The sequence below is a fragment of the Falco peregrinus genome, chromosome 4, assembly GCF_023634155.1.
Source record: "Falco peregrinus isolate bFalPer1 chromosome 4, bFalPer1.pri, whole genome shotgun sequence".
Taxonomy (NCBI): Eukaryota; Metazoa; Chordata; class Aves; order Falconiformes; family Falconidae; genus Falco; species Falco peregrinus.
In genome coordinates this window covers 121,544,334-121,569,775 of record NC_073724.1, presented here as the reverse complement: position 1 = coordinate 121,569,775, position 25,442 = coordinate 121,544,334, and the positions used below count along the sequence as shown (strand labels likewise).

Genomic DNA, 25,442 nt, shown 5'->3' with positions numbered 1-25,442 from the left:
TGCGTGTTACCCTGCAATGTGGCTAAGGCTTAAATATAGAGTAATAACTGGCATTTTATCCTCCTTGAAAAATTCCCATCAGGAGCTTTTCCAGTGCTTTGACAGCAGCTGAAGGCTCTTCCGTGAGAAGTACGGTGTATGGTCTGATTGTTCCACCAGCAGCCATCCTCCAGGCTGCCAGAGGGTTGTATGTGTGAGTTCTGAGGAAGGATAGCAGCAGAGCTTGAAAATCTTGTGTAGACTGCAGGTGAACATTGTCTTAGCTTTCTTGTTGGTCCTCTCAGTTTGAAAGCTGAGTGATTCTGTTTCTCCCCTTTTGGAAGGGAAGCATTTTTTAAAAAAGCAAAGACAGCGGAAAGTCAAGATAGGTGCACATGTACCAGTTTGGCTGCTGCTAGTGCTTGGGAGAGATTGCTGTAAAGGAGACAGTATGCTGCTGCTCCCAGTCCCCAGTCATCCCCTGCATGAGTTTATAATTTTTATTTAGCTTTTTTCAAAAAGTAAAATTCATTTACTATTTTATTTTTAGTGGCAGTTTGGCTTTTTTAATTTTCTCCCACCCACAGATCAGGTTGCAGCTGTGGGATACTGCGGGTCAGGAACGTTTCCGTAGCCTCATTCCCAGTTACATCCGTGACTCTGCTGCTGCTGTAGTAGTTTACGATATCACAAGTAGGTATATTGCACTGGGTTTGACCTTTTTCTTATTTTTCTTGCTTGTTTGACTGATTTTGTTAGGTACGGTTGCAATTATGGGACACAGCAGGTCAAGAACGGTTCAGGAGCTTGATTCCTAGCTACATTCGTGACTCCACTGTTGCAGTTGTTGTTTATGATATCACAAGTGAGTGGGGGGAATTCTGCATTTCTAATACTCTGCCCCTTTCATCCTTTAGCCTAGCTTTGCATGTCCTATCACAGTCATCTGCTTGTTCTTCATCCTGGCATGGAAAAAAATGTTTTCTTTTATTGTAGTCAAGTTTTAAGCTAGCCATCTGACTGCTGCTGTTGTAATGTATAAACTGTCTTATAAATGACATCATTTTGTAACCCTTTCCTACCGCGTTCTCCTGAAGCCTTGAGTCCTAGCTGGTCTTGTTGCACTTTACCTCCTTTCATCTGCTTTTTGGTTGTAATATCACCTATGACTTTTGGTCTCAAACACCTGAATCATGTTCATAGATATCTGAATTCTGAAATTTGAGACTTTGCACTGATCGCTGTAGCCTGCTTCACTCCATGTACCCTCCCCCCCCCCCCCCCCCCCCCCAAAAAAAAAAAAAAAAAAGTCTGGGCATGGGATGGGGGGAAAATGCATTAACATCACATTTTCATTTGAAGCAGTCACTTTCACATTTTGCAATATGTAAAACTTAACCACTAAGCCCTTATCCTTTAACAATTGCTCTTGCATTTCTTACTAAGGTATGTACATTTTTGTGAACTAAAATATTAGTGCTTTTTCAACCTTTATCCTTCTGTCCCTCCCCTCAGTCCAGAGACCCCTAACTTGCTAGCTTTCTGTATTTGCAAAGAACAGAAATTTTAGTTTAGGAGAACTAAACCTTCAGACACTTCCATTTCTCAACTGGAATTGACTGAGAGCAATGGACTAATTCTATACAAATGCAAAAGTGCTTACCCTTTGATTTATAAATACTGGAGGATTACAGCAGGAACATGGGTTTTACCTATAAACACTTTAATTGTTAAAAATAACACTTTCATTTAATCTAAAATTACAGGTTAGCTGTGAACTTGGAAATTTTTTTACTGACCTAGCAAGTTCAGTATTACCAAGTAGTAAGGAGAAGAATTAAGGCACTGGCAAGTGATCAAGTCTTGACTGTCTGGCATACAATATATTACTATGCAGTAGAAGCCATTAAAAAAAATAATCAATACTTGTCAAGAACTGCTGCAGAGCCCCCCACCCTTTTTAAGTACTGAAAACGGCTTTGGCAATTCAGATACTCTTTGTGCAGCTAACTGGCAAATGCTGAGCTCCACAGCAGCTTCTGTACAACTCGTTTTTCCTTTCAGGATGCAACTTTTCGAACAACATACTATCTTATTAGACAGGGATAGCTTCCTAAAATTCTTACCTTGCAGCTTTTAAGGACATATCATTAAGAAAAAGTGTCTGTGAATAAGTTAGATCTGTATTTCTGGTTCTGTGCAAATGATTTGGCAACTATTTTGTACTCAGTGTTCAATGCTACAGGAGTTGCTAGTATGTTGTATAACCCTGATATTTCCTAAAGAAAATCCTGAACCTAGCAGGTAAAAAGTGATTAACAAAATGTGTAGCTGATGTGAAGAACTTTTGATAAGCAATGAAACTGTAGGAACCTCTTCCTGTAGATGCACAAGTCAGGAGCAATGTAGAATGCAATATCACATTAATCCCTATTCTCCATATAAAATGTTTTATGTTGAGCTAAAAAAAAAAAAAGGAAGCTGGTCTAAAACACAGTGACAAGGCTTCTCAGTTTAGATCCTGTCGAAACAAATATAGACCAGTTCAGTTCACTCCCTGGCTTTGAATTCACCTGAATGAAGTACTAGCCCATTTGGAAATTAATGCCAAAATTTTCATATACTTCAGCGCTGGGAGACTTAGGGTTTCAGTTGCTGATTCTTCATCACCCTATTATGCCAATTCCAGAGATTATGAAGCTTTTGAGACAAATGTATTTATTACTGATCTGTGAAGAATACCTGCAGTGATAATCCTCTCCACTGTTCTCTGTTAGATGTAAACTCGTTCCAGCAAACAACAAAATGGATTGATGATGTCAGAACGGAAAGGGGCAGTGATGTCATCATTATGCTGGTGGGAAATAAAACAGATCTAGCAGATAAGAGGTATGGAGGAATAACTCATCTTTCAAATGCTTTTCTTTAATCTGTTGCCATTTTCTCCTACATGACTATTTTAAAAAGAACACTTGTATTTATTTCTTTTTCAAAAATGCTGAAGCTTATTTTAACTATGCTGGAGGTGGCTGTGACTAGAGAAATCTCAATTTTAAAACTTCTTTCATTTGGTTAAGCACAAGATTCCAACATGATGCTGTGTCTAGAGAAATCTCAATTTTAAAACTTCTTTCATTTGGTTAAGCACAAGATTCCAACATGATGCTGTGTCTAGAGAAATCTCAATTTTAAAACTTCTTTCATTTGGTTAAGCACAAGATTCCAACATGATGCTGTGTCTAGAGAAATCTCAATTTTAAAACTTCTTTCATTTGGTTAAGCACAAGATTCCAACATGATGCTGTGAATGAGTGAAGAAACTGTGACCGACTTGTTCAGGTGTCAGGAGAGAACAAAGTGTTAACTACAACCTGTGTCAGTGAATGAATAAACTAAAATATTTACAAATATCAATACTTCATAAATTTGCTCAGAAATGAATGATAAGTGCCAGTAATCCTCCCTTTTGAAACTCTTCAGGGTTTTTCGTATGTTGGCAAAGTTAAATGTTTTTATTAGAAGTTGTGCATCTTCAGCTTTTGCTCCGTTTGCTGCTTTTTCTGGGTTTATGGTATTAACACAGATGAGTAAAAAGTCATCAAGCCAAAACAAAAGCACAAGATATAAGTAGTCTGGATTTGACTGAAGTCCCTGTTTCCTCACAATAGCTTCTCTTGTGACCCTTACTTCAGATTTGTAACCTCCTATTAAGAATTGTTTGTACACATATGTGTACGCCCCTCAGGTACTGCATGGTTTTTGTTTGGCAGCTCTTGAACCAAAATTTCCCCCTCCCTGGTTTTGGCTGTAGCAGAGTGCTTAATGGGTAGAACACCTAGCCAGGGGAAAAGGGCCCAAGATTTATTTGAGATGAGGTGGTTACACTTGGATCTTTGTTAAAACAGTTTTTTAGGCTGCAAGTTGATGATTACTATTGGATTTTAAAATCTATTGATTGCTAATTGTGCAGACATAAAAGCATAGCTTCCTGGACAGGGATCTGGGGGAGTCTAGCTGGCCCAGTTAGCTGTCTTCCACTGGAAAGCTGAGTTCTTGGGGATCCAGGTGTGCTGTAGAACTCCATCTGATACAATCAAATGGTGAGAGTTGTCTACAGCTGTGCTCAGTTATGTAGCATCTGTGTGCGGAGAAAAAAAACCATTAAATGCTTTCAGTATTGTAATGAAGCAGTCACCTCCTTGAGTTGAAGATAAAAATTTCATTTTTAAGGTGTTTGTCCTTTTTTTTCCCCCCCTAATTCTATGTTATTTTCCCCAGACAAGTGTCCATTGAGGAAGGAGAAAGAAAAGCCAAAGAGCTGAATGTAATGTTCATTGAAACTAGTGCAAAAGCAGGATACAATGTAAAACAGGTGAGTAACGTGAGCCAGCCCTGAGACTACTTCTGCTGATGCACCCTTGTGCAAGTAGGACTTCCCTAGATGTTGGGAAGCCTTTGCAGAGGGGGTCAGGGGGACATTTGTAGCCCATACACATCCAGCAACTTCTCAGAATTGAATTGTTGGCTGAGGTTCAGAAGGATCTCTGACCTTGCAGGAAATGACTTGGAACTTCTTTCCTCTTAGAAAAGAGGAATTACTGAAGCAGCTTTGTGGGTACAGAATCATACCTTCCTGGATTTTTGATAGTCTATAGTTGGTGTTTAGATTGAAGGGATTAAAAGCATGAGCCCAAAAGTTCGGGTAACACAGGTCTGAGGACCGTTTCTGATACTGATTCAGTGTGTAAATGTGGACAAACCAGTCAAGGAGGAATGTGATGACTTAATGCTTCTTCCATTGTGCAGTGAGACAGTGTAGACCAGTGTTCCCGCTCTGTTGGAAGGCACTGGAAGTGTGAGCAAATGTTCTTGGACAGCCAAAGCTAGCTATTTCTGGTAGATGATGAGTTGCTGTTGAATCAGGAAAAGCAGTGAAATGTCTTTTGAGTTGGTGCTACTGCAATGAAGTCAGGTTTTATGTTGTGAGATGAGCTGCGGCTCTTTAAATTCTGACCTGCTAGATGAAGTTTTAGCACTTGTGTTAATGAAGATAAATCACTTGGCAGACAGTGGACTGGTGAAAGTAGTAAACACTGCAGAACTGATCTGGTGTGTACACGAAAAGTTTTGTTTGAGCTTATTAGTTGTGTAAGCAAATATGCTTACTAGCAGAGCATGAATAGAGAGCTAGAGCTGTACATCCCTCCTGACTCAGTGCATAATGGCATGCTGCTTTTTCATTGATTCAGCAATTTCTCATATGGAGTCATGACCGCTAAGCACTTGGCAGCTGGTCTTACGGTGGGAGGAAATGCAGTACTGCAAGATGTAGAAGACATTCGTTCTTTGGTGTCTCCACAGAGCAATGCACACACTTGTGTATTTTTTCTGTGCAGTTACACAAGCAGTTTGTATGCAGGATTGTATCAGGAGTTGCTAAAACAGTGTTATAAATTACTTCGTACGTTATAGATGGGACTAAAGGGTCTGTTATTAAAATGTCCCTTGACTTTGTATATTAGTAGCAAAATTACTCCCTATGTAACGGAATAATTAGATGTGTTAACTTAGCACTGAGTTTCAGTGTATTAGCAAGCATTGAAGTGTTTGGTTCCAGGGTCCACCAATTACTCTACCACAACACAGAGGCTGGCTTGTAGTTAAGGCTTGGATTCCGTTTTGGAATCCTTAATATTTAGTTAGACTAGGGGGTGTGCATTTGACAGCAGTTGCCTTGCTGAGAGGAATGATGATGATGATGAAGCTCTGTACTCCCTCTTTTCATGAGGGAGTTGCTGTGCAGCCGACACGTTTCCAGAAGTCTGTGTCCAAGCCTGGAAGGTAGCTTGTGGCTTTTGGGCCAGTTGGAGCCCTGATGGTTTGAGATGTAAGCAAGAAAATTGTGCCTGTAGTCTGTTTTGGCGTAAGATACCACCGTTTAATAAAACTTGTGCTTTGTAAAGCTACCACAGCCTTCATCATTAAGGATGGTAGCTCCATTTAATACATTTTGAAGGAACAAACTTTGCCTTTTTGTATTTTATGCTGAAGCCATTCAGGGATTGAACTAATGAGATTGTCAGAGCATAAAGCCATTTCTGTAGCTGTAGCCTCACTTGCACACTCTCTAGAGAAAATTCTTAGTTGTATAACGGAGCTCTAGACAAATTATACCTCTGATTTTAATTGCCAGGTTACATGCTGTAAGACTGCTTCTGTGAGAAAATAGGTTTGGGAATTCAGCTTCAGCAAAAAAAAAAAATGGTGTTGGGAACCTGGGGGCTATTTCCCTCTGTATTAAATGGAAGATTTGGTGTTCTGAGACATAATTCTTGTTCTTCATTAACATCAATAAACAGCAGTATCTAAAAAACTTGGGGCTGTTACATATCACTGCATCATAATCCGAGTGGGTACTTCATGTAGTGTGAAGTCTTGTCAGAATCAGACAGGGGGTCAGGGTTTAAGTGACTTCATTCTCTGTGTAAAATATCAAAACAAAAACCACCACCGGTTATCTTAAAAGAACTAAAAATGGATTTTTCTTCTGAGTTTTGATCCTTGTGTTGCAGGCATGGACTAGAATTTTCAAGAACTTCAAAGCTATTCTATACTGCAGAATATTTGGAACTCTCATTTTTCATTAGTTTAAGAAGTAATTGTTGAAATGATTCTCAAAGGATAAGATTTTTAATACCACTGGTTGTCTAGCGCTCTGTTTCCTTGAAACTTCTCTGTTGAATGGTACAAATTTATTTTACTAACTTGTCAATAAATTATTCCCCAATGAAATGGGAGAGCATGTGGGTGCAACTGTAGAATGGATACCCTCCCCATAACCAGTATAAAAATCTTTCTTTAGTAAGCTGAGTGCAAATTTGACCTTCCCATAACAGGCAACTTCCATGCATAATATATTCTGATTCTACGGAACAGTTACTGTCCAAGTTAATTTGATACTTGACTTAAAAATGCTGTATGAAAATTATTTTAGATACAAAGTCCATATTTTGACCACATGTAATGAAACATATTTATGTAAAAATTAAGATCAGCTTTAGCAGTTACCATGCGGCTTTGATACTGCTTATGACTGAAATGTGTGGATTAGAGAATATGAACTGTTTTGGTTTGTGGTTGGTGTTTGGGTTTTTGTTTGGTTTTTTTTTTTTCCTTCCACCCAAAACTCTTGCCTGCCAGTATTAAAACTTCTCAGGTTGTCCGTGCTTCACTTGGCAGCCTGACTGGGCAGCCCAGAAAACACACAAAACACTGTTGCTTCCATGCTGTTCTCTCTTCCCAGCATAAAATCTGTCTCCTGGATCTAAATCCTTTGCCCTGGATGAAAGTTACGGAATGGCAGAAGGTAACGCAGAAGGAGACTTGAGATGAAGTTGAACCCTCTGTCCTCCATTGTTGGCTTCTTTGCATTTCCATCCACCTCTCACTGAGGTTTTGGTTTCTCTGTGGTGTCAGATGCAGACATCTTGATGTTACCAATTCCAGAGCGAGCTCTGTTTTTACTAATGCCTCTTGTATGGCCCACCATAGCTTCTTTGCTTGCTTTCTGTCCTCTCTTTCAGGTCAGAAATGTGAATTCCAGTGTCACTTGTGTGCAGGCAAGTCCTGGAGATGTGACTTGACCCACCTGCCTTTACTGCCCTAGGTCTGACTTCCAGGCATGGTTAGCAGGAGCAGAGGCAGCAGTTCAGGCAGCTTGGGAGATGCCATGGGGCACTACCCAGTATGCTGATCTCGTTCCAGTCCATGTCAGATGGTGAAGAATAATGTCATCTCACACACGGTGAATCTTGGTGCTGTTTCTGTTGGCTCAGGCGCTGGGGCTAAGGGGTGCCGTCCACAAGGTTTCAGAATCAGTGTTTGCCCCATTGAGGACGCAGAAGCAGCTTAATTTCTCATCCTGCTTGGGGAGGGTAATGGCCAAGAATTGTTCACCTTTTGAGCCCTGTCACTTGTTTGCTGGCCATCAGTGGGAAGCCAGGGGACTTCTGACCTTGTGTGCTACTTTTAGTTTCTTATTCATCCTTTTCTGCTGGAAAGCAGCCCTGATAAGAGGAGAGGGCACTTCCTTCAGCTCCCTGTAGCTATCCTACAAGTCCAGAGTGCCCGGCTTTGTAGTGTGACTCCAGAAGGTGAGTTGCACCCTGCTTCAAACGGTATGTATTTCAGTGGCAGAATCTTCTACCAACAAAGAAACAGGGGGGAGCCATACTGCTGACAGGCTTTTTTTTTTGCCATTCCCCTGTGACATGAAAGGAGACGGATCAGAAGGCAGCACCTCAGCTAGCACAGCACTGGGGACTGAGGTTGAAGTGGATAACCTGTGGCTTAGTTTAGAGGCTCAGCCCTGGATCTCCGTGTAGCCACCGCAGAGAGGTACAGAGGATTTGCAGCCTGTGTCCGTGCTACCTGAAACCTGGAAACGGCAGGCTTCGTTTTATGCCTTCTCTGGCATTTCTTTTCCCCAAAGGCTGATCTGAAGAGCTGCTGGTGCAAACTTCATCTCTCCTAGTTGCACGCTGTCAAACTAGATTGTAATGTACAGCTGTTGGACCTGTTAAGGTAGAGCTGTCTCCAGTCACCGAGGTCCTATGCACTTACTGTTCCTTCTGGCTTTGGGGAAGGAGCGTTGAAGGAAAAATGAGTGGATGATATTACAGAGTAAAAACGGTGATAGCGGTATTCTGGGGTTAAATGGATGCAGTAGAGGGGAAAAAATTGGCTTTTGGATCCTGCGGGTTTCAGCAAATACTGATTGCCAGGGGAGCCTTAAGAGTGAGAACTAGATAACTTGCTTCATTTAATGCAGAGAATCGTAGTCTCCGATTCATGTTATTTGTCAGCCCTGAATAAGCTTTAAAAGACCTTGAGATTCATGCTCTATCTCGGCAGTCTGTATTTCAGGGAATCTTGTTGTTATTCTTTGGATTTCATGCCCAGAATATGTCAGGGTTCATTTTGCTGTCTTGTGGAAAGAGAGGGGAGGCAGAGCCCTGAAGACCTCCTTACAGCAGCACCTGGCACACTTCACATTTGCTCTCAAAGAGCTGCAGGCTGAATATGGTATTTGGCAGAAAAACTTTCTCACGGCAGTAGCTAAAGGACCATGGCCTCTCCAGTAACCCCGTTTTCACAGAGCTGGCTGCATCTAGCAGCTTGGCTCTTTCTCCTATCTTTTGATTTCTATCTGGTGGGCAAGATTTACTCTTTGAGTTGCACTGCTCTCCTCGAAGAATGAGAATTAGGGAAACATTTTGGTTTGCTTTGCGTTGGGGAACAGGTTTCTTGCCTGGCTTTTCCATCTAGACAGTGATCCTCCTGTCCTTTCCATATTGCTGCAGGAGTGTTACTGTGAAAACTGTTTTATCCCTACAGTTGTTTGTGACACTGATCTGCTAGGGATTTATTGGTTGAAGTAGTAAGAAAGGCACAGTTTGGCAAATGAGTTGAAACTAATGGCGAGACATGAGGGGTTTTTTTTCAGAGTTTAATCTGGTAGCAGATTGCAGGCTTGAATGCTGAAAGAGACTTTGTGTGGCTCTGAAGTCTTTCAGATGGCTGCATTTAACTCCTGCCTTGGAAAAAAAGCCCTGAATGCTCACCAATACGTGTGTGTATACCCACACGCACACACATACACAAATATTTAGACATACATGTGTGTGTAGAGACACTGTGTTATATATGCATATATATGTGCAACTGCCCGAGACATTTTTCAGTGAGATAAGGCTGCTGGCTTGGGTCCTGGAGGCACTGCAAAGCAGTAAGGTCCCTGTGTAGAAGGCTGCTTTCTAACCATCACGAAGTTTCCCTAATTGGATTTGTTCACATATGCTGTGCCTGATAAGCAGAAGGTTAATAAGTAAGTTGAATTTCTTAGTTGCCAAATTCCTTTTTTTAGTCAAATAATTTAGGGGAGAGATACTGCTAAAGGCATAATTTTATTCCTGGTCTTAATGTAAAGAAAGGATTACAGTATTATAAACACTTAGCCTTTCTGTCAGCAGCTTGGTTTAAATGCAGTAATTCCACTTGGTTCCCACCAACTGAGGTTTTTATAAGGCTCCCTACCACTCCCCTCTATAAATTGCTTCCCTCACTTCCAATGTATTTGTATTGGGTTTGCGTGGCCAGGCTCTGGTAGCGGGTGGCTTCTGTGAGAAGGTGCCGGCAGCTGCCCCCCTGCCCAGTGGAGCCAGTGCCACCGGCTCCCAGCCGGACCCGCCGCTGGCCAAAGCCAGGCCCAGCAGCGCCAGTGGCAGCGCCGCTGGGATAAAGGATTTCAGAGAGGGGGAACCCAGGGGAACAGCGACTGAGCTGGAGAGAGGGGTGAGACTGTGTGAGAGGCAGAGCCCTGCAGCCCCCCCAGGGCAGGAGGGGCAGGGGGGCTCCAGGCGCCGGAGCAGAGATTCCTGGCAGCCCGTGCTGGAGCCCCCCGGCCAGGCAGGCTGTGCCCCCAGCCCATGGAGCCCCCGGCCAGGCAGGCTGTGCCCCCAGCCCATGGAGCCCCCGGCCAGGCAGGCTGTGCCCCCAGCCCATGGAGCCCCCGGCCAGGCAGGCTGTGCCCCCAGCCCATGGAGCCCCCGGCCAGGCAGGCTGTGCCCCCAGCCCGTGCTGGAGCCCCCAGGGGAGCAGACCCCCACCCGCAGCCCGGGGAGGATTCTACACCGGAGGGACCCACGCTGGGGCAGTGCGTGGAGGACTGTCTCCCGTGGGAGGGACCCCGCTGGAGAGAGGAAGAGTGTGAGGACCCTTCCCCTGAGGAGGAAGGAGCGGCAGAGCCAGCGTGTGATGGACTGAGCGCAGCCCCCGTTCCCCGTCCCCCTGCGCCGCTGGCGGGGAGGAGGCAGAGAAGTTGGGAGTGAAGTTGAGCCCGGGAAGAAGGGAGGGGTGGGGGGAGGTGTTTTGAAGATTTGAGTTTATTTCTCATTATCCTGCTCTGATTCAGTTGGTAATAAATTAATTTCCCCAAGTTGAGTCTGTTTTGCCCACAATGGTAATTGCTGAGCGATGTCCCTGTCCTCATCTCGACCCACGAGCCTTTTGCTGCATTTTCTCTCCCCTGCCCAGCTGAGGAGGGGCGATGGAGCAGCTTTGGTGGGCACCTCATGTCCAGCCTGGGTCAGCCCACCACAATATTCTACAAGGGGCAAATCAATAGCAATGCCAGAGTTTAAAACAATTTTGTTTTTTGTAATGCTGTTTCCGCCTAGGATCTCAAAGTGCATGACATCAGCAAAGAGCTGTTCAAAATGATGCATTTCCTTCTTGCTATCAAAGCAGAGATGTCAAGCGAGCAATCTAATTTAGGCACAACCTGGTAGGATTGTGCCAAACTCTGTTACATATCCATCCTTAAAATGGATGAGATTTTTTTTTTTTCTCCCCCAAACCTTCTGTGTCAAGAACTGGGCCAAAATTACTCTTAAGACTGCAGTATATGAGCAAAAAACCCCAGTGTACTGTGAGCGAAGGTAAGCTGATTTGCTCCATTCTCTACCTTTGATGTATGACTTGGCTGTCGGCAGGAGCGTGTGTGTTGGAGGCGCAAGAGGTTTAACAGATCTTCCCCTGCAGAGCTAATAGGGATCGATGTAGCTGTGGTGTGATGTGCCAGAGAGGAGCAGAGTTTACTCTATCATCTATTTTATGCATTGAAAACATACTAGTACGCTTCTGAGAGTGTAACTGTAGATGGTATGTGAATATTTTGCAATGCAGCCTGGTGGCTGTCCAGTAATCCTTTTCTCTTCCCCCCCCCCATGAAGTCACAAAGCCATTCTCTTTCACAAAATTGAAGTTGAGATCCATTAATTAACCTGTGAAAGCTCACTGAATATTGAACACTTTGAGAGTAGAAGTAATCTTAGGGGCAAAGCCCAGTAAAGGAGGAAAGTCAGAACCTTCTGTACCCAAATGTGATCAAGTCGGGAAGTTTATTGAAGACTGTTAAAGGCAAAGAAAGCATCAAGACTACAAAGCGCTTGTGGATGCAAATATAGTACTAAAACTTTTAAGGCTTCCAGAGGAAGATGAGATCGAACCTCAGTTACTTCCTTTATCATCTCAAAGATGCAAAAAACTTACAACGTATAGTCTAGTGCTGTACCGAGTGAACTAAAAGCCTTTTGAAAAGTAATAAAGCGAAGGGTTGGCAGTGCTGTCCTCTTACCTGACTGGAATGGCAAGGAAGAGTAATACCGAGTGTGAGGATGCAATGGGAGATGGCTCTGAAAGCCTGCAGCTTCTTTCTTCTCCCCCATTTCATTCTTACAGGCCAAAGTGCTCATGTCTGACTGGTTTTAAAATGCTTGGAAAGTTATACTCACGTTGCTTTTTCAAGCACAGTGGAGAGTGGTGTTGAGATAAGGCAAGCAGATGAAGTGACAAGAAGTGGTGAGTTCAAATGATAGGACGTTTTTTTGTACAAGAATTACATTTAGATCAATGTTTAGCTTCTCCCTGTCCTAAAATTATCTTTAATTCTGACCAGGAAGTCTCTCTTGCCTTTATGCTTTTGGGTAGTTGTGCATTTCTGCTGTCTGTTCAGCCATCGGTGCCTAGTACAGTTTAGCATCTGGAATTTTGACATGATCTCTGTTACTTCTTTGGTGGCGTATGAGAATTTGCCTGAACTTTTCAGTGAGGCTAAGGATAACGGCCAAAGTTAACAGAAACTTGGGGGATACTAAGCTTTTTTGCCTTGAAATTGTTGGCTAAAATCAGTGAGATACATCACAGACCAGCTTCTCAGACCTCTCTCCTTCGTCTGGATTTCAGTGTATGCCTACAAAGGGGTGTTGCTGGAGGTGGAAAAGGGGTGAGGATGCTGCAGATGGTTTCTGGAGTGGCTATGAGGGAGATCACAGAATGGCAGGAGATTGGAAGTGACTTCTGGTGATCCAGCCCACCCCCCTGCTGAAGCAGCTCTCCCAGAGCAGGTTGCACAGAGCCGCGTCCAGGCGGGTTTGAATGTCTCCAGAGCAGGAGACCCCACAGCCTCTCTGGGCAGCCTGTCCCGGTGTCCCGTCACCCTCAGGGGAACGATGTTCTTCCTCACATTCAGATGGAAGTTCCCGTCTTGCACTTTGTGCCCGTTGCCCCTTGTCCTGTCGCTGGGCACCGCTGAAAAGAGCCTGGCCCCGTCCTCGTGGCACCCACCCTTGAGATATTTGTGGGCATTGGTGAGGTCCCCTCTCAGTCTTCACCTCTCCAGGCTGAACAGCCCCAGCTCCCTCAGCCTTTCCTCATCAGGGAGATGCTCCAGATGATGAGATGAGAGATGATGGGAATGGCAAAGAAGTGGCTTTGCTGCCTTCTACCTGTCAGTATTGTCCTCTCCCCACATAGCAGTCTCTTCAGCCAGTAACAAAGAGTGGTGACAGCAAAGGTCAGGCACCAGCAAGCACAGTGTGTTTGTCCTGCCCTGCAAAGGTTACAGCCACACCTGACAAACCTGGGCACTTGTTTCCGATAAGCTTGGAGGGTACTTGTCAAGCTGACAAAGTTGCTTTGATGTCTTCCCAGCATCATTTGGACATTCAGGGCCACATCTGAAAAGCACTCAGGCACTGATTTGCAAAGCTGTTCAGGTGCCTGAACCTTCATAATATAAACAGACTGACAGAGGGTTTCTGTGGGAGTAAGTGGTTTAGCTTTGTGTCATTCGAGGAGAGGACTGAAATACTCAGAATCACAGAAGGGTTTGGGCTGGAAGGGACCTTCAAGACCAGCCAGTCCCACCCCCCCGCCAGGGGCAGGGCCCCCTCCCCCCAGCCCAGGCTGCTCCCAGCCCCGTCCAGCCTGGCCTTGAGCCCTGCCAGGGATGGGGCACCCACAGCTGCTCTGGGCAGCCTGGGCCAGCGCCTCGCCGCCCTCACGGGGAAGGGTTTCTTCCTCATGTCCAACCTAAATCTCCCCTCTCTCAGCTTCAAGCCATTCCCCCCTGTCCCACCACTCCCTGCCCTTGCCCAAAGCCCCTCCCCAGCTTTCCTGTCGGCCCCTCCAGGCACTGGGAGCTGCTCTAAGGTCTCCCCGCAGCCTTCTCCTCCCCAGGCTGCACAGCCCCAGCTCTCCCAGCCTGTCCCCACAGCAGAGGGGCTCCAGCCCTCTGACCAGCTCCGTGGCCTCCGACGGGCCCGCTCCAACAGGTCCGTGTCCTTCTGATGCTGAGGACCCCCGAGCTGGACGCAGCGCTGTGGGGGGTCTCAGCAGAAGGGAGCAGAGGGGCAGAGCCCCCTCCCCCGCCCTGCTGGCCACGCTGCTGTGGATGCAGCCCAGGGCACGGGCGGCTTTCTGGGCTGTGAGCGCACATTGCCGGGTCATGTCCAGCTTTTCATCCCCCAGCACCCCCAAGTCTCCTTGGCAGGGCTGCTCTCCATCCAGTCTCCACCCAGCCTGTACTGATACTGGGGGTTGCCTTGAGCCAGGTACAGGACCTGGCACGTGGCCCTGTTGAATTCTGTGAGGTTGCCATGGACCACCTCTCAGTGCAGTAATGTCAATTTATGACATGAAGGCTGATGTCAGGCTTGCACCTTGTGTTTCAGGATTCCTGAGCTGCTGTTGGGCATGCAGTGGGGTGATTTTAAGACGTGGTGGATGGAGATGTTGAATGCTTGGGAACATTTAGTGTCCTGCGTGCTTGATAACACACAGGCAAGAAATACATAGTAGTAACAATGTCTGTAATTCTGTAAAAATATGAATGCAGTGGGTGTCAGATGTTCATAAATGGGTGTGTGCTGAACACATCAGCATGGGATCAAAACTCTGTTAGGACTGTTCTTCAAAAGTAAAAACCAGTTCGGTAGTCATTTGATAACCCCAGTGCATAGTGAAGGTGCTCTCTATCCTTCCGTCCGTCTGATCTGTCCTGTCCTCTCGCCCTGCTGCACACTCGCTTGCCAAGGTATGTGAAAAAGTGAATGTTACTGGTCGGGCTTGGGTGGTCCCTAGCCACCGGACATGGAGCTTCTCAGAGAAATCACACTCAGCTGAAGGGCAGTCCCTAACGGTGCTGTTCCTGTGCGGAGGAGACGGTTGTTGCGGGCTCAGGAAATTCAAGTGAATTCTTGTGCACGAATGGTGGGCAAATCTGTAGGCTTCTCACCCAGAGGACTGGGGAAAAGCCTTGTGGTGGGAGCCACGAGTCTGAGCGGCAAAGGTAGGAAATGCAGGAGAGGGAATTAGTCCTGTTCAGTCTTACCTCTCAGCCTCCTTCAAGTGGAAAAAAACTATGAAGAAAGTTTGGAGCGAAGACCTTGCTGGGAAACTGGAGGCAGTGTTCAAGTGAGAGGTAGAACAGCTGCTTTGGGATTGCAGGTGCTCTTGGCAGATGTTCCTGTTCCGTGTTTCATACTCTGAGTGTGGGTATACGGTAACGATGGCATGGATGCTAAAATTTGAGGGTGCTCAGAAAAGGACTGGGCAAACGCCTGAAAGAAAGATCCTTTGTCTGGTTCACAGGGAGCCTGAGCCACAGATACGTGGAGCCTGGAAGAAGGGGGTGTCGTTGCATAAGTCCCGTTTTCTGACGCTCTTTTGTCTGTGGCAGCTTGGCCAATGTTGGTGACACATTCCTGGATGCTGTGTTTGACTTAATCAGTGTGTCCGTGCTCCTGTGTAACTAAGGCTCTGTGGAGGTGTGAAGGTCGAGTTGTTGGGGTCTGTGGACATGTGTGGGGGGTCTTAGGTGGAGATGCTGCGTTCTAAACAGAGCATATTTGCAGAGAAGGTGATGGAAGGTTTGCTGCTTATAGCCGGTAACATTTGATCTTCAGTCACAACAGTAATGTGGTTTGCCATTTCCTAAGAATAAAGGTTATATTTGGTGTCAGGCTTTTTGGTGTAAGCAGTGTAAATAGTACCGAAGGATGTATCGAATCATTGTTTGAACTGTATCAACTGGGGTGCGCTCTTTTAAAGTACAATTGTTTTGATCTGCTCCCTGTGTGTTTTTTGCAGCTTTTCCGACGCGTGGCAGCTGCCTTGCCTGGAATGGAAAGCACACAAGACAAAAGTAGAGAAGACAGTATCCTTTATGCGGCCGTGCTGTGTGATTCAGCGGTGGCAAAGCGCTGCCAGGCATTACTGCGGACAAGGAAAATGCAGGCCCTGAACAACAAGGTTGAAGAAGGAGGGAGCGGTGTCTCTCCTGCAGCCCTCGGTCAGCTTATGGACATCCCAAAAGGAGGCCTGCGGGGGGGAGTAGGGGCAAGTAACGTTTGAGCTTGAAGTACTGAGGAAGAAGGCTGGGTGTGTTAGGAGGCTGGGACGAGGAGGGTGGAGGCCTCTAGCGTAGAGCGGGAGAGGTAGGGATGCTTAGGGCCGTGGGGTGGTGTAGAAGTGACGACAACTGAATGAAGGCTGACAGGAGGACAGCGGGAAGGTGCAGAAGGGTGCAGTCGAACAGATCCAGAAGGATTCTTTGCTTGGTGTTTGAGCAGCTTAGATGTGGGGAGGAAGGGGGTGGAGTGGCAGAAAACGGCTGCAAAGAGGCCTGGAAAAAACTCTGTGGTTCTTGCAGGTCTGGCTTGCAGAATCCTAGAATAAGCTAGGTTGGAGGGGACCTCTGTGGGTTCTTTCTTCAACCCTTCTGCTCAAAGCAGGGCTGTCTCCCAAATCAGGCCAGTTTCTCAGGGTCATCTTCAGGGAAACTTCAGAAATCTCCAAGGATGGAGATCCCGTAACTTCCCAGGGCAGCCTGCTGCAGCACGCGACCCCGGACAGCTCTGGGCCGGCGTCTGTGTGATGGGAAGGGGGAGAATGCTCGACTGAAGGGATCAGTCTTGGGCAAGGGAAAGGAGGTGGCACAAGGGATGGAGAAAGGACGGAGTTTGCTGCGTAACAAGCAGTGTGGCTGAATCTGAATGGCTTACCTGGGCAGCTGGCTGTGTTGGGGAGGGTACTTAAACCCATGTAGGCGCTTTTGTGGGTGGCTTGGGACAAGGCGGAGCTGCGGTTGTTCGGCAGAGCTCTGAGGGTGTAAGAAGCGGCTTGGTTATCATAGAACTTCTTTCTGCTCCACCTGAATACCCATTTCTGCTCGCTTGGATTGGTTGTGCAGGAGGTGGAGAGAGGGCTGCCTGCCTCCGCGTGCTGCTCCTCCTGCAGCAAGAGTGCTGGAATGGCCAGAGAGCGGGGATAATCGCAGCGGGTACTTCCCGCAGTGGTGGGAGCAAAGAGGGGTTACGTTGCATCTGGATTGAAAGAGTTGATGAGATGCTAGAAGTGGGTGAGCTTTTGTGAGAAGAGGAACTTCTTCAGGCTTGTGAATTTTATTTGCAGCAGGGATCGTGTAACTGGTAGTTGGTAAATGGAGGAGAAAAGGTGCTTTGGAGGAAGGATGCAGCAGGAACTGTGGGAGGGGGACGAGCCTGGTGCTGAAAGTACATCTATAGAGCTTCTTGCTGCATAGGAGAAAGGAGGATTTGGGAAGCTGTGGATTGCAACTGCTAAGGCACAAGCTTTGTGTGTGTTGTGGACTTGATTGATCAAAAATATTTCATTACGTAGGTCACCAAAAGGTTAACGAGCAAGAAGCTTTATTAATGAGGATGGCGGTAGAATGCATAGGCTCTGGCCGATGGGCCGGTGGTTTTCCTGTCAGGGGGTTTGATCACTGGTGTCTAAATGGGAGGGCAGTAAGGGCGCTTCGAATCGGACGTGCTGCAGACTGCAGGTAATAGAAACGGAATGTGACTGTCTCCCAGACAGCTGTGCTGGGATTAATGGTGGGGGATTTCCCATAGGTTCTTTGCAGAACGTTGAGGGTTCAAGGATCTTGATCTGCTCATGCTCGGTCATGAAGGCTCATTTTGAGCACTTCTGACTTAAATATCGGTTGAGGTTCAGATTAGCCAAATGGGCCAAATATTCAGGATGAATTATTGGTCTTTTGTTTCCCTTTTCATGTTTCTTTTCCTCCTAACCTCTGGAAAAAGCAGCTTCAACCCCCTGAAGAAATAAGTTGGAAGTACCAGCTGTGTGACCTATTTACCTCTGTGTTAACTGATAAGAGAAAACGCTTGAGACTCGTGCTGAACGGCCGTGAGTCAGGGTTGGGGGACCAGCGTTCCGAGCCCCCCTGTGAAAGGCGACGGAAGCCTTGTAACTGCAGGGCATCGCTCAGGAACGGAGTGCCACAGGGGGAGCGGCTCGGCCGGGCTGGTTCAGGGCAGCATGCTGTCCTGTGACCTGCTGTTCTGGTTGGGCATTAGCTGCCATCGCAAGGGTCACGTCCAGGGAGCTGCAGGGGTTTTGTTGGCCGGCCGTGGGGTGAGCAGAGCGCTTTAGCTAGAGGGAGGATTGATGGGCGAGTTCAGGATGGCACACACGGAGCGTTCCAGCTGCGAGCCGTGCTGGTGTGAGTACCTGGGGTCAGTGGTGCACACAGCGTGAGGAGGAGTGGCCTTGCTAGAACGTGCTGCCAGGGGATTCTCGTAGCAGAGCATACGCTGCCATCCGTGTCCACAGAGTCGCAGCGTGGCCGGGGTGGGAAGAGACCCCTGGAGCCCACCCAGCCCACCCCCCTGCTGAAGCAGCTCTCCCAGAGCAGGTTGCACAGAGCCGCGTCCAGGCGGGTTTGAATGTCTCCAGAGCAGGAGACCCCACAGCCTCTCTGGGCAGCCTGTCCCGGTGTCCCGTCACCCTCAGGGGAACGATGTTCTTCCTCACATTCAGATGGAAGTTCCCGTCTTGCACTTTGTGCCCGTTGCCCCTTGTCCTGTCGCTGGGCACCGCTGAAAAGAGCCTGGCCCCGTCCTCGTGGCACCCACCCTTGAGATATTTGTGGCCATTGGTGAGGTCCCCTCTCAGTCTTCTCCTGTCCAGGCTGAACAGCCCCAGCTCCCTCAGCCTTTCCTCATCAGGGAGATGCTCCAGCCCCTCATCATCTTCGTAGTCCTCCAGGTTTCAAAGCCGAACAGCCTCTCCCGTCTGCCCCAGAGCTGAGCATGGACAGAGGAGTGAGAGGGAAGTACTGGCCAGTTGGCCGTTAAGTACAGAGGAGCAGGAGTTTGAGGAGGCGGCGAGCTGTCCTTCCATGGGTTTCTCCAGCCCTCTGCTCTCCACAGGGCTTCGCTGTTCTTTGAGCCACATCCTCCTGGGTGCCCACCAGCTGGAGGTGCTGGAAGACTGAGTCTAGCGTTGATTTCAAAGAAGAAATTGTAGGAGAAGAGCAAACTCTGATTAGAGACAGGCATTTGGGGTCTGACGTTGTTTCTGCTGCGTGCTTGAGAGCCTGCCGATGCCCGGGCAGGAGGGGCTGCTGGGAAACCTTGTGTCTTGACTTGGGCTGGGAGCTGGTCTTTTCAGGAGCTTTTGAAAATACTTTTCAAATATTTTGGTGGGAGCGACTGAATTGAAAACGCCAGTCAAAATCCTGCTCCACCTGTGCTCGGTAGGGAAAGAGTTGGATATCTGTTTGCCTTAACTTATTTCTTCCAGTGATTGACATAAAACTGGAAAAGCCTCAAGAGCAGCCTGTCAGTGAAGGAGGCTGTTCCTGCTAATACCATGTGGCTTCTACCTTTCTCCAGAACATCACTGCTTTCCCTCCCTTTACTCTTCATTGACTGCAGTGTGAATATTGGCTTGAACCTTCCCCTTTCAGTAATAACGTATTGCAGTTCATCATCGCTGGCTGTCTCGTGGAGATGATCTATTAGCTTCACAAGCACACACACACACACACACAAAGAAAATGTCAGTGTCTTCATTATTTATAAGAAAAAAAAAGCCAAAATATTCCAGCGTATTCTAGTTATAACTTTAAAAATAAATAGGTACAATTTCTTAATATTTGTTCCTTTTTTAATATGTTATGATATTGCACTTTGAAATGTTGGCAACTGAGTAAGTTTTGGATTGGACTTAGACAAGATGTATGTGCAGAAGAATGCTTGCAAACCTTACCCATTTGATTTCTCTAACAAACTGGAAGTGACTGGACAGCAGTCAGAAATGCAAGCGGAGGTGGCATATGCTGAGGGTTAAATGCTTATCCTTACAGTAATAAAAAAAAAAAAATTAAAACCAAGCTCTTAATCTTTTGAGCAGAGATAGTCTTGACCGGTTTTCAAACCCCCAAACATTTTTGGAAACCAACTTTAGCAGGGGTTTCGACACCGTGAAAGGCTACTGGATTTTTTAGTTCTTGCAGAGGCAACGTGAACACTTTTCCAAGAAAGCATACTGAGAAATGCAGAGTGTCTTTCGGAATGGGACGAATGGCTTCTGGAGGATTTTGGGGGGAAGGAGAGGGTGGATGTGCATTAGCAAAACACTTGCAGGGAACAGGGAAATATTTTTTCAAGTGCAAGATGAGTTTTACGAGCATTTTTTTTTCCTTTTATGTAGAACACCAATGAAGTAAATTATTACTGCCCGAGAGATAGGAACGTAATGTTTCAGCTGTTTGGAGGAGAAAGCGTTTTGCTTCTTTTTTTAGGGAAAAGACTTAAGTGAATTCGGGACTGGCAGTAACACCTGCCAAAGCGGATTGAAACCTTTTAAATTTGGCAGAAGGAGGAAAGAGCGGCTGGATGGCCCAGCGGAGACGCTGTGTTCACAGGCCAGTTCACGGCTGGGAGAGGGGGGGTGGCAGAAGGGGGAATGGCACCCGCTTTTTCCATAGCGTGGCCGTAGGTGGACTGGGGAAGGGGTGTTTGCTTTGATCATGCAGAAATCTAGTTGGGAGATCTTAGATGGAAAGGAAGGGAGTTTAATAGGATGGAAACCAACTTCTGATTATGCAGATTTATGCCTTTATTTTTTAGCGTTTTTTTATGTTCCGTCTTCCAAGTTGGTTTAGTTTGGTTCACTAGAGCTGTATAGTTTGGTTAAATAACTAGTAATTTAGTTCTCTATTTAACTAGGCTTACCATTAACCATTTTTCTTTGATATTTATTTCTTGGCTTAATTTTTTTACTATTTTCAGTAATTATCTTTTGTGTTGTTTTGCTGAGGAATCTGTTTAGAGCTTTGCTGATGTTGCGAGATGTAGCTACCTGAGAAACACGGAATCGAACACACTAGAAGTGCACCCTTTTAATCTTTACTAGTCATTGTGAAGTTGCTGTGTAAGTTAATAAACACAATTGTAAATACATTGTTTGCTGGGTGAATATGGCTGAGTTACAGTGCAGGAAGGAATTCTTGAGTCTGTGTTGCGATTGCTACTTAAATGAACAATTGCAAGCAAATATTCAGGCTCCTCCTTTGTTCTCTTCTGCCCCTCTACCATCTAAAATAACCAACCGGGGAAAAGAAAGGGAATCGTCCTCACCACCACTTTCACCAGGAAATGGGCATAAAAGATTTGGAATTCTTCGTTCCTGAAATGAATGCTAGACTCGTGCCCTGCCCTGGGTTTATAGCAACTCTGCACAACAATAACTTAAAGGCAGAATGAGATGTAAAGTGCTTTTATAATGCAATATTAAAGGCGAGTTTTTTTGACGTGGCATGTCTTGAAATAAACATCAATGATATGTGACAAAGGATCATTCTTTATTTAAAAGAAGCTCTTGGGGGGAAGGAAACCTGGCTACTTTTCCTGTATTGTACTGTTCTTCACTGTGCAGAAATGGTTCATCTTGCTGCTTTTTCATTTTGGTTTGGGTTATTGGGGTTTTTTTTTTCCTTTGGTTCTTCATGCGACTTACGTTGGTGGTCATTTGCCTGTTTTCCACAAGCACATTTTTGCCTCAGATATAATCAAACCTCTACGTTTCCCCATAGTTACAAGCTTTAAGCACTGGATTTGCAAGGAGCTGGCTTAGTACACACGGGTTACAGCGGACGAGCCGCTCGGCTGCTTTTAATGGAAGCTGCTTGTGGGGAGCGGCCGCACGTCTGCGAGCAGGTTTGTTCAATGGGCCCTTACAACTTGCTCTAAAAAAAGGTCTAGAAAGGAGCGTGCCCGTGAGCTCCGCGTTCAGCGCAGCCCACTGGTTGCAGGAACGAGGACGAGTCGTCAGTTGTTTGGCATTTATCCCCCAGGAGGTCCCTGAGGTCTGCTCAGGACAGCCAGGTATGTTTAATGCATGTCCTTGCTGATAGACAGTGCTTAACGTGACTGCAGGACTCAATCCTGTCCTAATCCCAGTTTTCCAGAGAAAAGACACTTCCGAAGTAAGCACAGGAGCAACACAGTCTGATTTATTTTTCTTTTCACCATAATTCCTTGCACCCTCTGTCTATCAGGTTTTAGGTTTCAGTTTTATTTCCCTCCATCGACACAGCCAGTAGAACCATGGGAACAGACTTTTTTTTAACGATGATTTTGTAAACAGTGAAGGTTTCTGCTCTGTTTCTTTTCTCCTCCCCACTCTGGCTTGATCGTTGTACAGTACGTTATGCAGCTATTCCATTACTCACTTTTTGTCTTGATACAAGTAATTGGAGAAATTGTATAAGGGGAAAAAGGTTCCTTTTCTTCATGTTGGAATGTCACTGGTACCTCAGCTCTGTTTGATAATATGAAACAACAACGACGACGACAAAATCCTTAGCGCTTGAACTAAATAAATACCTGTCTCATTGGAAAGCTCTGGGTCTCTTCTCTAAGTACGTCCATCCGAAGGCAGGCTGGTGGGGGTGCAGGGTCAGGCTGCTGCTGCTCGCTCATGCTCTTCGCGTGTGAAGCGATGCTGGAAGCTTTTTTTAGTGGCAGGAGTTAAGGCTTGGGGTGGCTGTTTTTGGAGGAAGGATGGTGGAGTTGTGTGCTTACTGTTCCCCGGTTCCGTGCGGTGGCCCAGCGGCTGTTCCCAGCGGTGGGCGGGTGGTGTCGAGGATGGGCGCAGAGAGCATGTCCTCTGCCTGCTGCACTTGTGCCTTTCTGGTCCTTTCTGGCTCTCGCAATCCAGCAGTTTCCTCCGTTCCTTTTCGCAAAGGTGACTCGGGCCGCTGTGCGGCCTCCCCGCTGCCTGCTTCAGCCTCCCTGGGTGCCCGTTCTGCGATGCCGGGTGAGCGCGGGTGGACCAGCCCCACCACCTTCCTTGCGGAGGATCCTCCTTAAGCCTCCACCTTGCTGGAGACGGCAGATGAGGTCTGTGGGAACGGGGAGGTGAGTACCAGTACCAGATGCTCTTTGATGGAGTTATCCTTGTATTTCCCAAAGGAGACAAGGGGAATACGCTGGTTTGGCTCTGGCAGCCTAACCTCTGTCCGTTGTTGTTCTGTATTAAAAGGCCCGTCGATAAATTGGTTGTGAACTTTGATGAGCGAGGAACTGGATCGTAGTCTGGTAGCTGTGGAGCTGTGCTGGAATGAGCGATGGGGCGGCAGCCCTGCAGGGACAGGTCACTGGGGAAGGATTTTGTCCCTGGGGGGAGCTTCTGTTCCCTGGGCCTGAGCATCTGAAAACAACAGGCTCGCCTCTCGGGAGTGGGCTTTAGGCTCGATCTGTTGGCAGGAGCTGAATTTGCACGAAGTGGGTGTTGTCTCCTGGGTAACACCCAAGGGCCACGGGCTCAGCCCCTCCTCGCTGCTCCCCTCGCTGGTGAACGACCCTGCCGCTGCCTGTAGCCGTGGGGCTCGCCCCACGTACTGGTGGCCCAGTTTCCCCACTCTGAAAGGGAGCTGGATTCATCTGCAGAGAAGGGGCTGCCGCCGAGCAAGGCGTGGGCTGGGGGCACCTGGTTGTTGCTGGTCCTGGCCGTTGCCCTGTGGCTGTGGCGGGTCAAGCCCTCTGCTCCCAGCCTGGCTGGTTTTTATTAGCTATAAAGTCAGATGGGGAGCGGCTGGCTCGGATGCTCCGTGCCTCATGCTGGTCTTTGCCGATGGCTTCTTTGTCTGCTCCGCCTTAGGGTCAGCCCTGATTTTGCTGGGCTGGAGATGCTGCAGCGTCTGCAGAGCTGCTGCAGCGGCTGACGCCATCCTCTCGCTGCACAGCGTCGCTTTTGCTTCCAGCGCCCAGTTCCTCAGCAAACTAGACAGAGGGCTCTCCCTGGTGCAGCAGCACCTTTTTCTATGCTGAGCATGAACCAGCCCCACCAGGAAGATAAATGGGGGTGGGGGGCGGTGGGCAGGCTGCTCCTTGCCGTGCTACCTGCAGCGTGGCTGCGGCAGAGGCTGCTGACGCTCCTGCAGCCAGGAAAGCGGCTGCAAACAGCGGCCCTCGGTGCTCAGCCTCCGCCGCCGCACCGTCACTGCCCCAGCTGGGGTTTCCAGGCTTGCTGGGCTCGGGTTTTCATCTGTTTGCAAAATTACCTATTCCCCCCTCCCTCCAGCCACTTTACCCTTCCCCACCCTGCTCTGAGTGTGCGTCAAACACAGCTTTTCGTAAGGTATTTGGGATCTTGGAGCAGCTGAACATAACCGACTGCCCAGACTGGTGCCTGGCTCAGGCATGTCAGGAGTTAAACACCAGCTGAATCGCAGTGACAGGAGCAGCTCTGCCCTTTCCCTGGAGGATGAGGAGTAGGGCAGGGCTGAAGGCAGCTCAGGGTGGAAGCAGCTGGGTGATGCTTCTGCTGCCCCGTGGCTCTGCCCTGCTGCGTTCAGAGGGAGGACATGCTGCACGAGTGCTGTCTCAGAGCCCAGGCTCCCCGGCTTGCCACCTGTTTCTGAGGTTTTGGGTATAAATTAAAACCATTTTGAGTGCTCGCTGTCAGCCACCCGGAGAGTGCGTCTGGAACGAGGGTTGTATTAAAGGCTTGATTAAAATTACTGCTAATTAAAGCAGTGAAATCACTCTCTATCCCCCCCCTGCGCAGCCAGTCAGTCCATCGCAGCGCTGTGTGTCCTTGGATACAGGGTGTTGGAGGGATACAACGGTATTTATCGGTGCTCTGGGGCTGGTGCTGGACTTGGCACTGATCTTTCCCACGTGCATCCGAGCTCGGGAAGAGGGCATGGGTGGAAATCTGGGCTTGATCCTGACATTTGCCGAGGTGTAGCAGCCTGTGATGCGGCTGCTTTTTTTCCAGATAAGGAGGTTTTGGTCACAGTGAGGGCCAAGCGACCTCCAGCTGATTTTACGGCTGTGACATTCGGGGACTGATCTTACAAGGCTGTTTGTGGGCCCGCTTGGACATAACCGCTCATGCCTGCTCCTTACTACGGATCCTGCTGCATTAATCGTCGTCTCCGAGGGGTTTGGAGTTGTTCTGGGCTTTGGCCAGTGTTTGGTGGTTCAGCATCTCTCGTTGCAAGGAGAGAGGGGTCGTGGGAGTCTGCATTTGAGTTGGGAACTGAGTGGGTCAACCCTAATTTCTGTTTCTCTGCACTTACCGTCCCTCTGGTCCTGTGCAGTGTTGGTCCCAGTTGGCACCAAAAGCCCCCAGGAAGCCCTTCTGCGGGCGAAGGCCTGAGTGGAGCAGAAACCAAACCAGGTGGTTTTGTGGATGACGGTTTCTGTTGATTGTGCTTCCAAATTTATTTTTAACATATTTAATTGCTCCTTCGTTTAGCTTCCTAGCGAAGGGTCTGG

The 25,442-nt window shown here is 47.4% G+C and overlaps 1 protein-coding gene across 2 annotated transcripts in view; it reads left to right on the top strand.

Moving 5' to 3' along the window:
- The window catches only part of RAB6A (RAB6A, member RAS oncogene family), a 66,751-nt gene extending 45,244 nt beyond the window's left edge, over nt 1-21,507 (top strand). Inside the window, exons 4-8 of one of the 2 annotated variants that reach the window (XM_055801651.1) lie at nt 739-844; nt 2,757-2,868; nt 4,258-4,351; nt 15,970-16,036; nt 19,453-21,507. In XM_055801651.1, coding sequence (XP_055657626.1) covers nt 739-844; nt 2,757-2,868; nt 4,258-4,351; nt 15,970-16,036; nt 19,453-19,517 — 444 coding nt within the window. In that variant the 3' untranslated portion in view covers nt 19,518-21,507. Of the gene's footprint in view, nt 1-566; nt 673-738; nt 845-2,756; nt 2,869-4,257; nt 4,352-15,969; nt 16,037-19,452 lie in introns of both variants that reach the window. The other variant, XM_055801650.1, reaches the window with a different exon arrangement.
- The last annotated feature ends 3,935 nt before the right edge of the window (nt 21,508-25,442 follow it).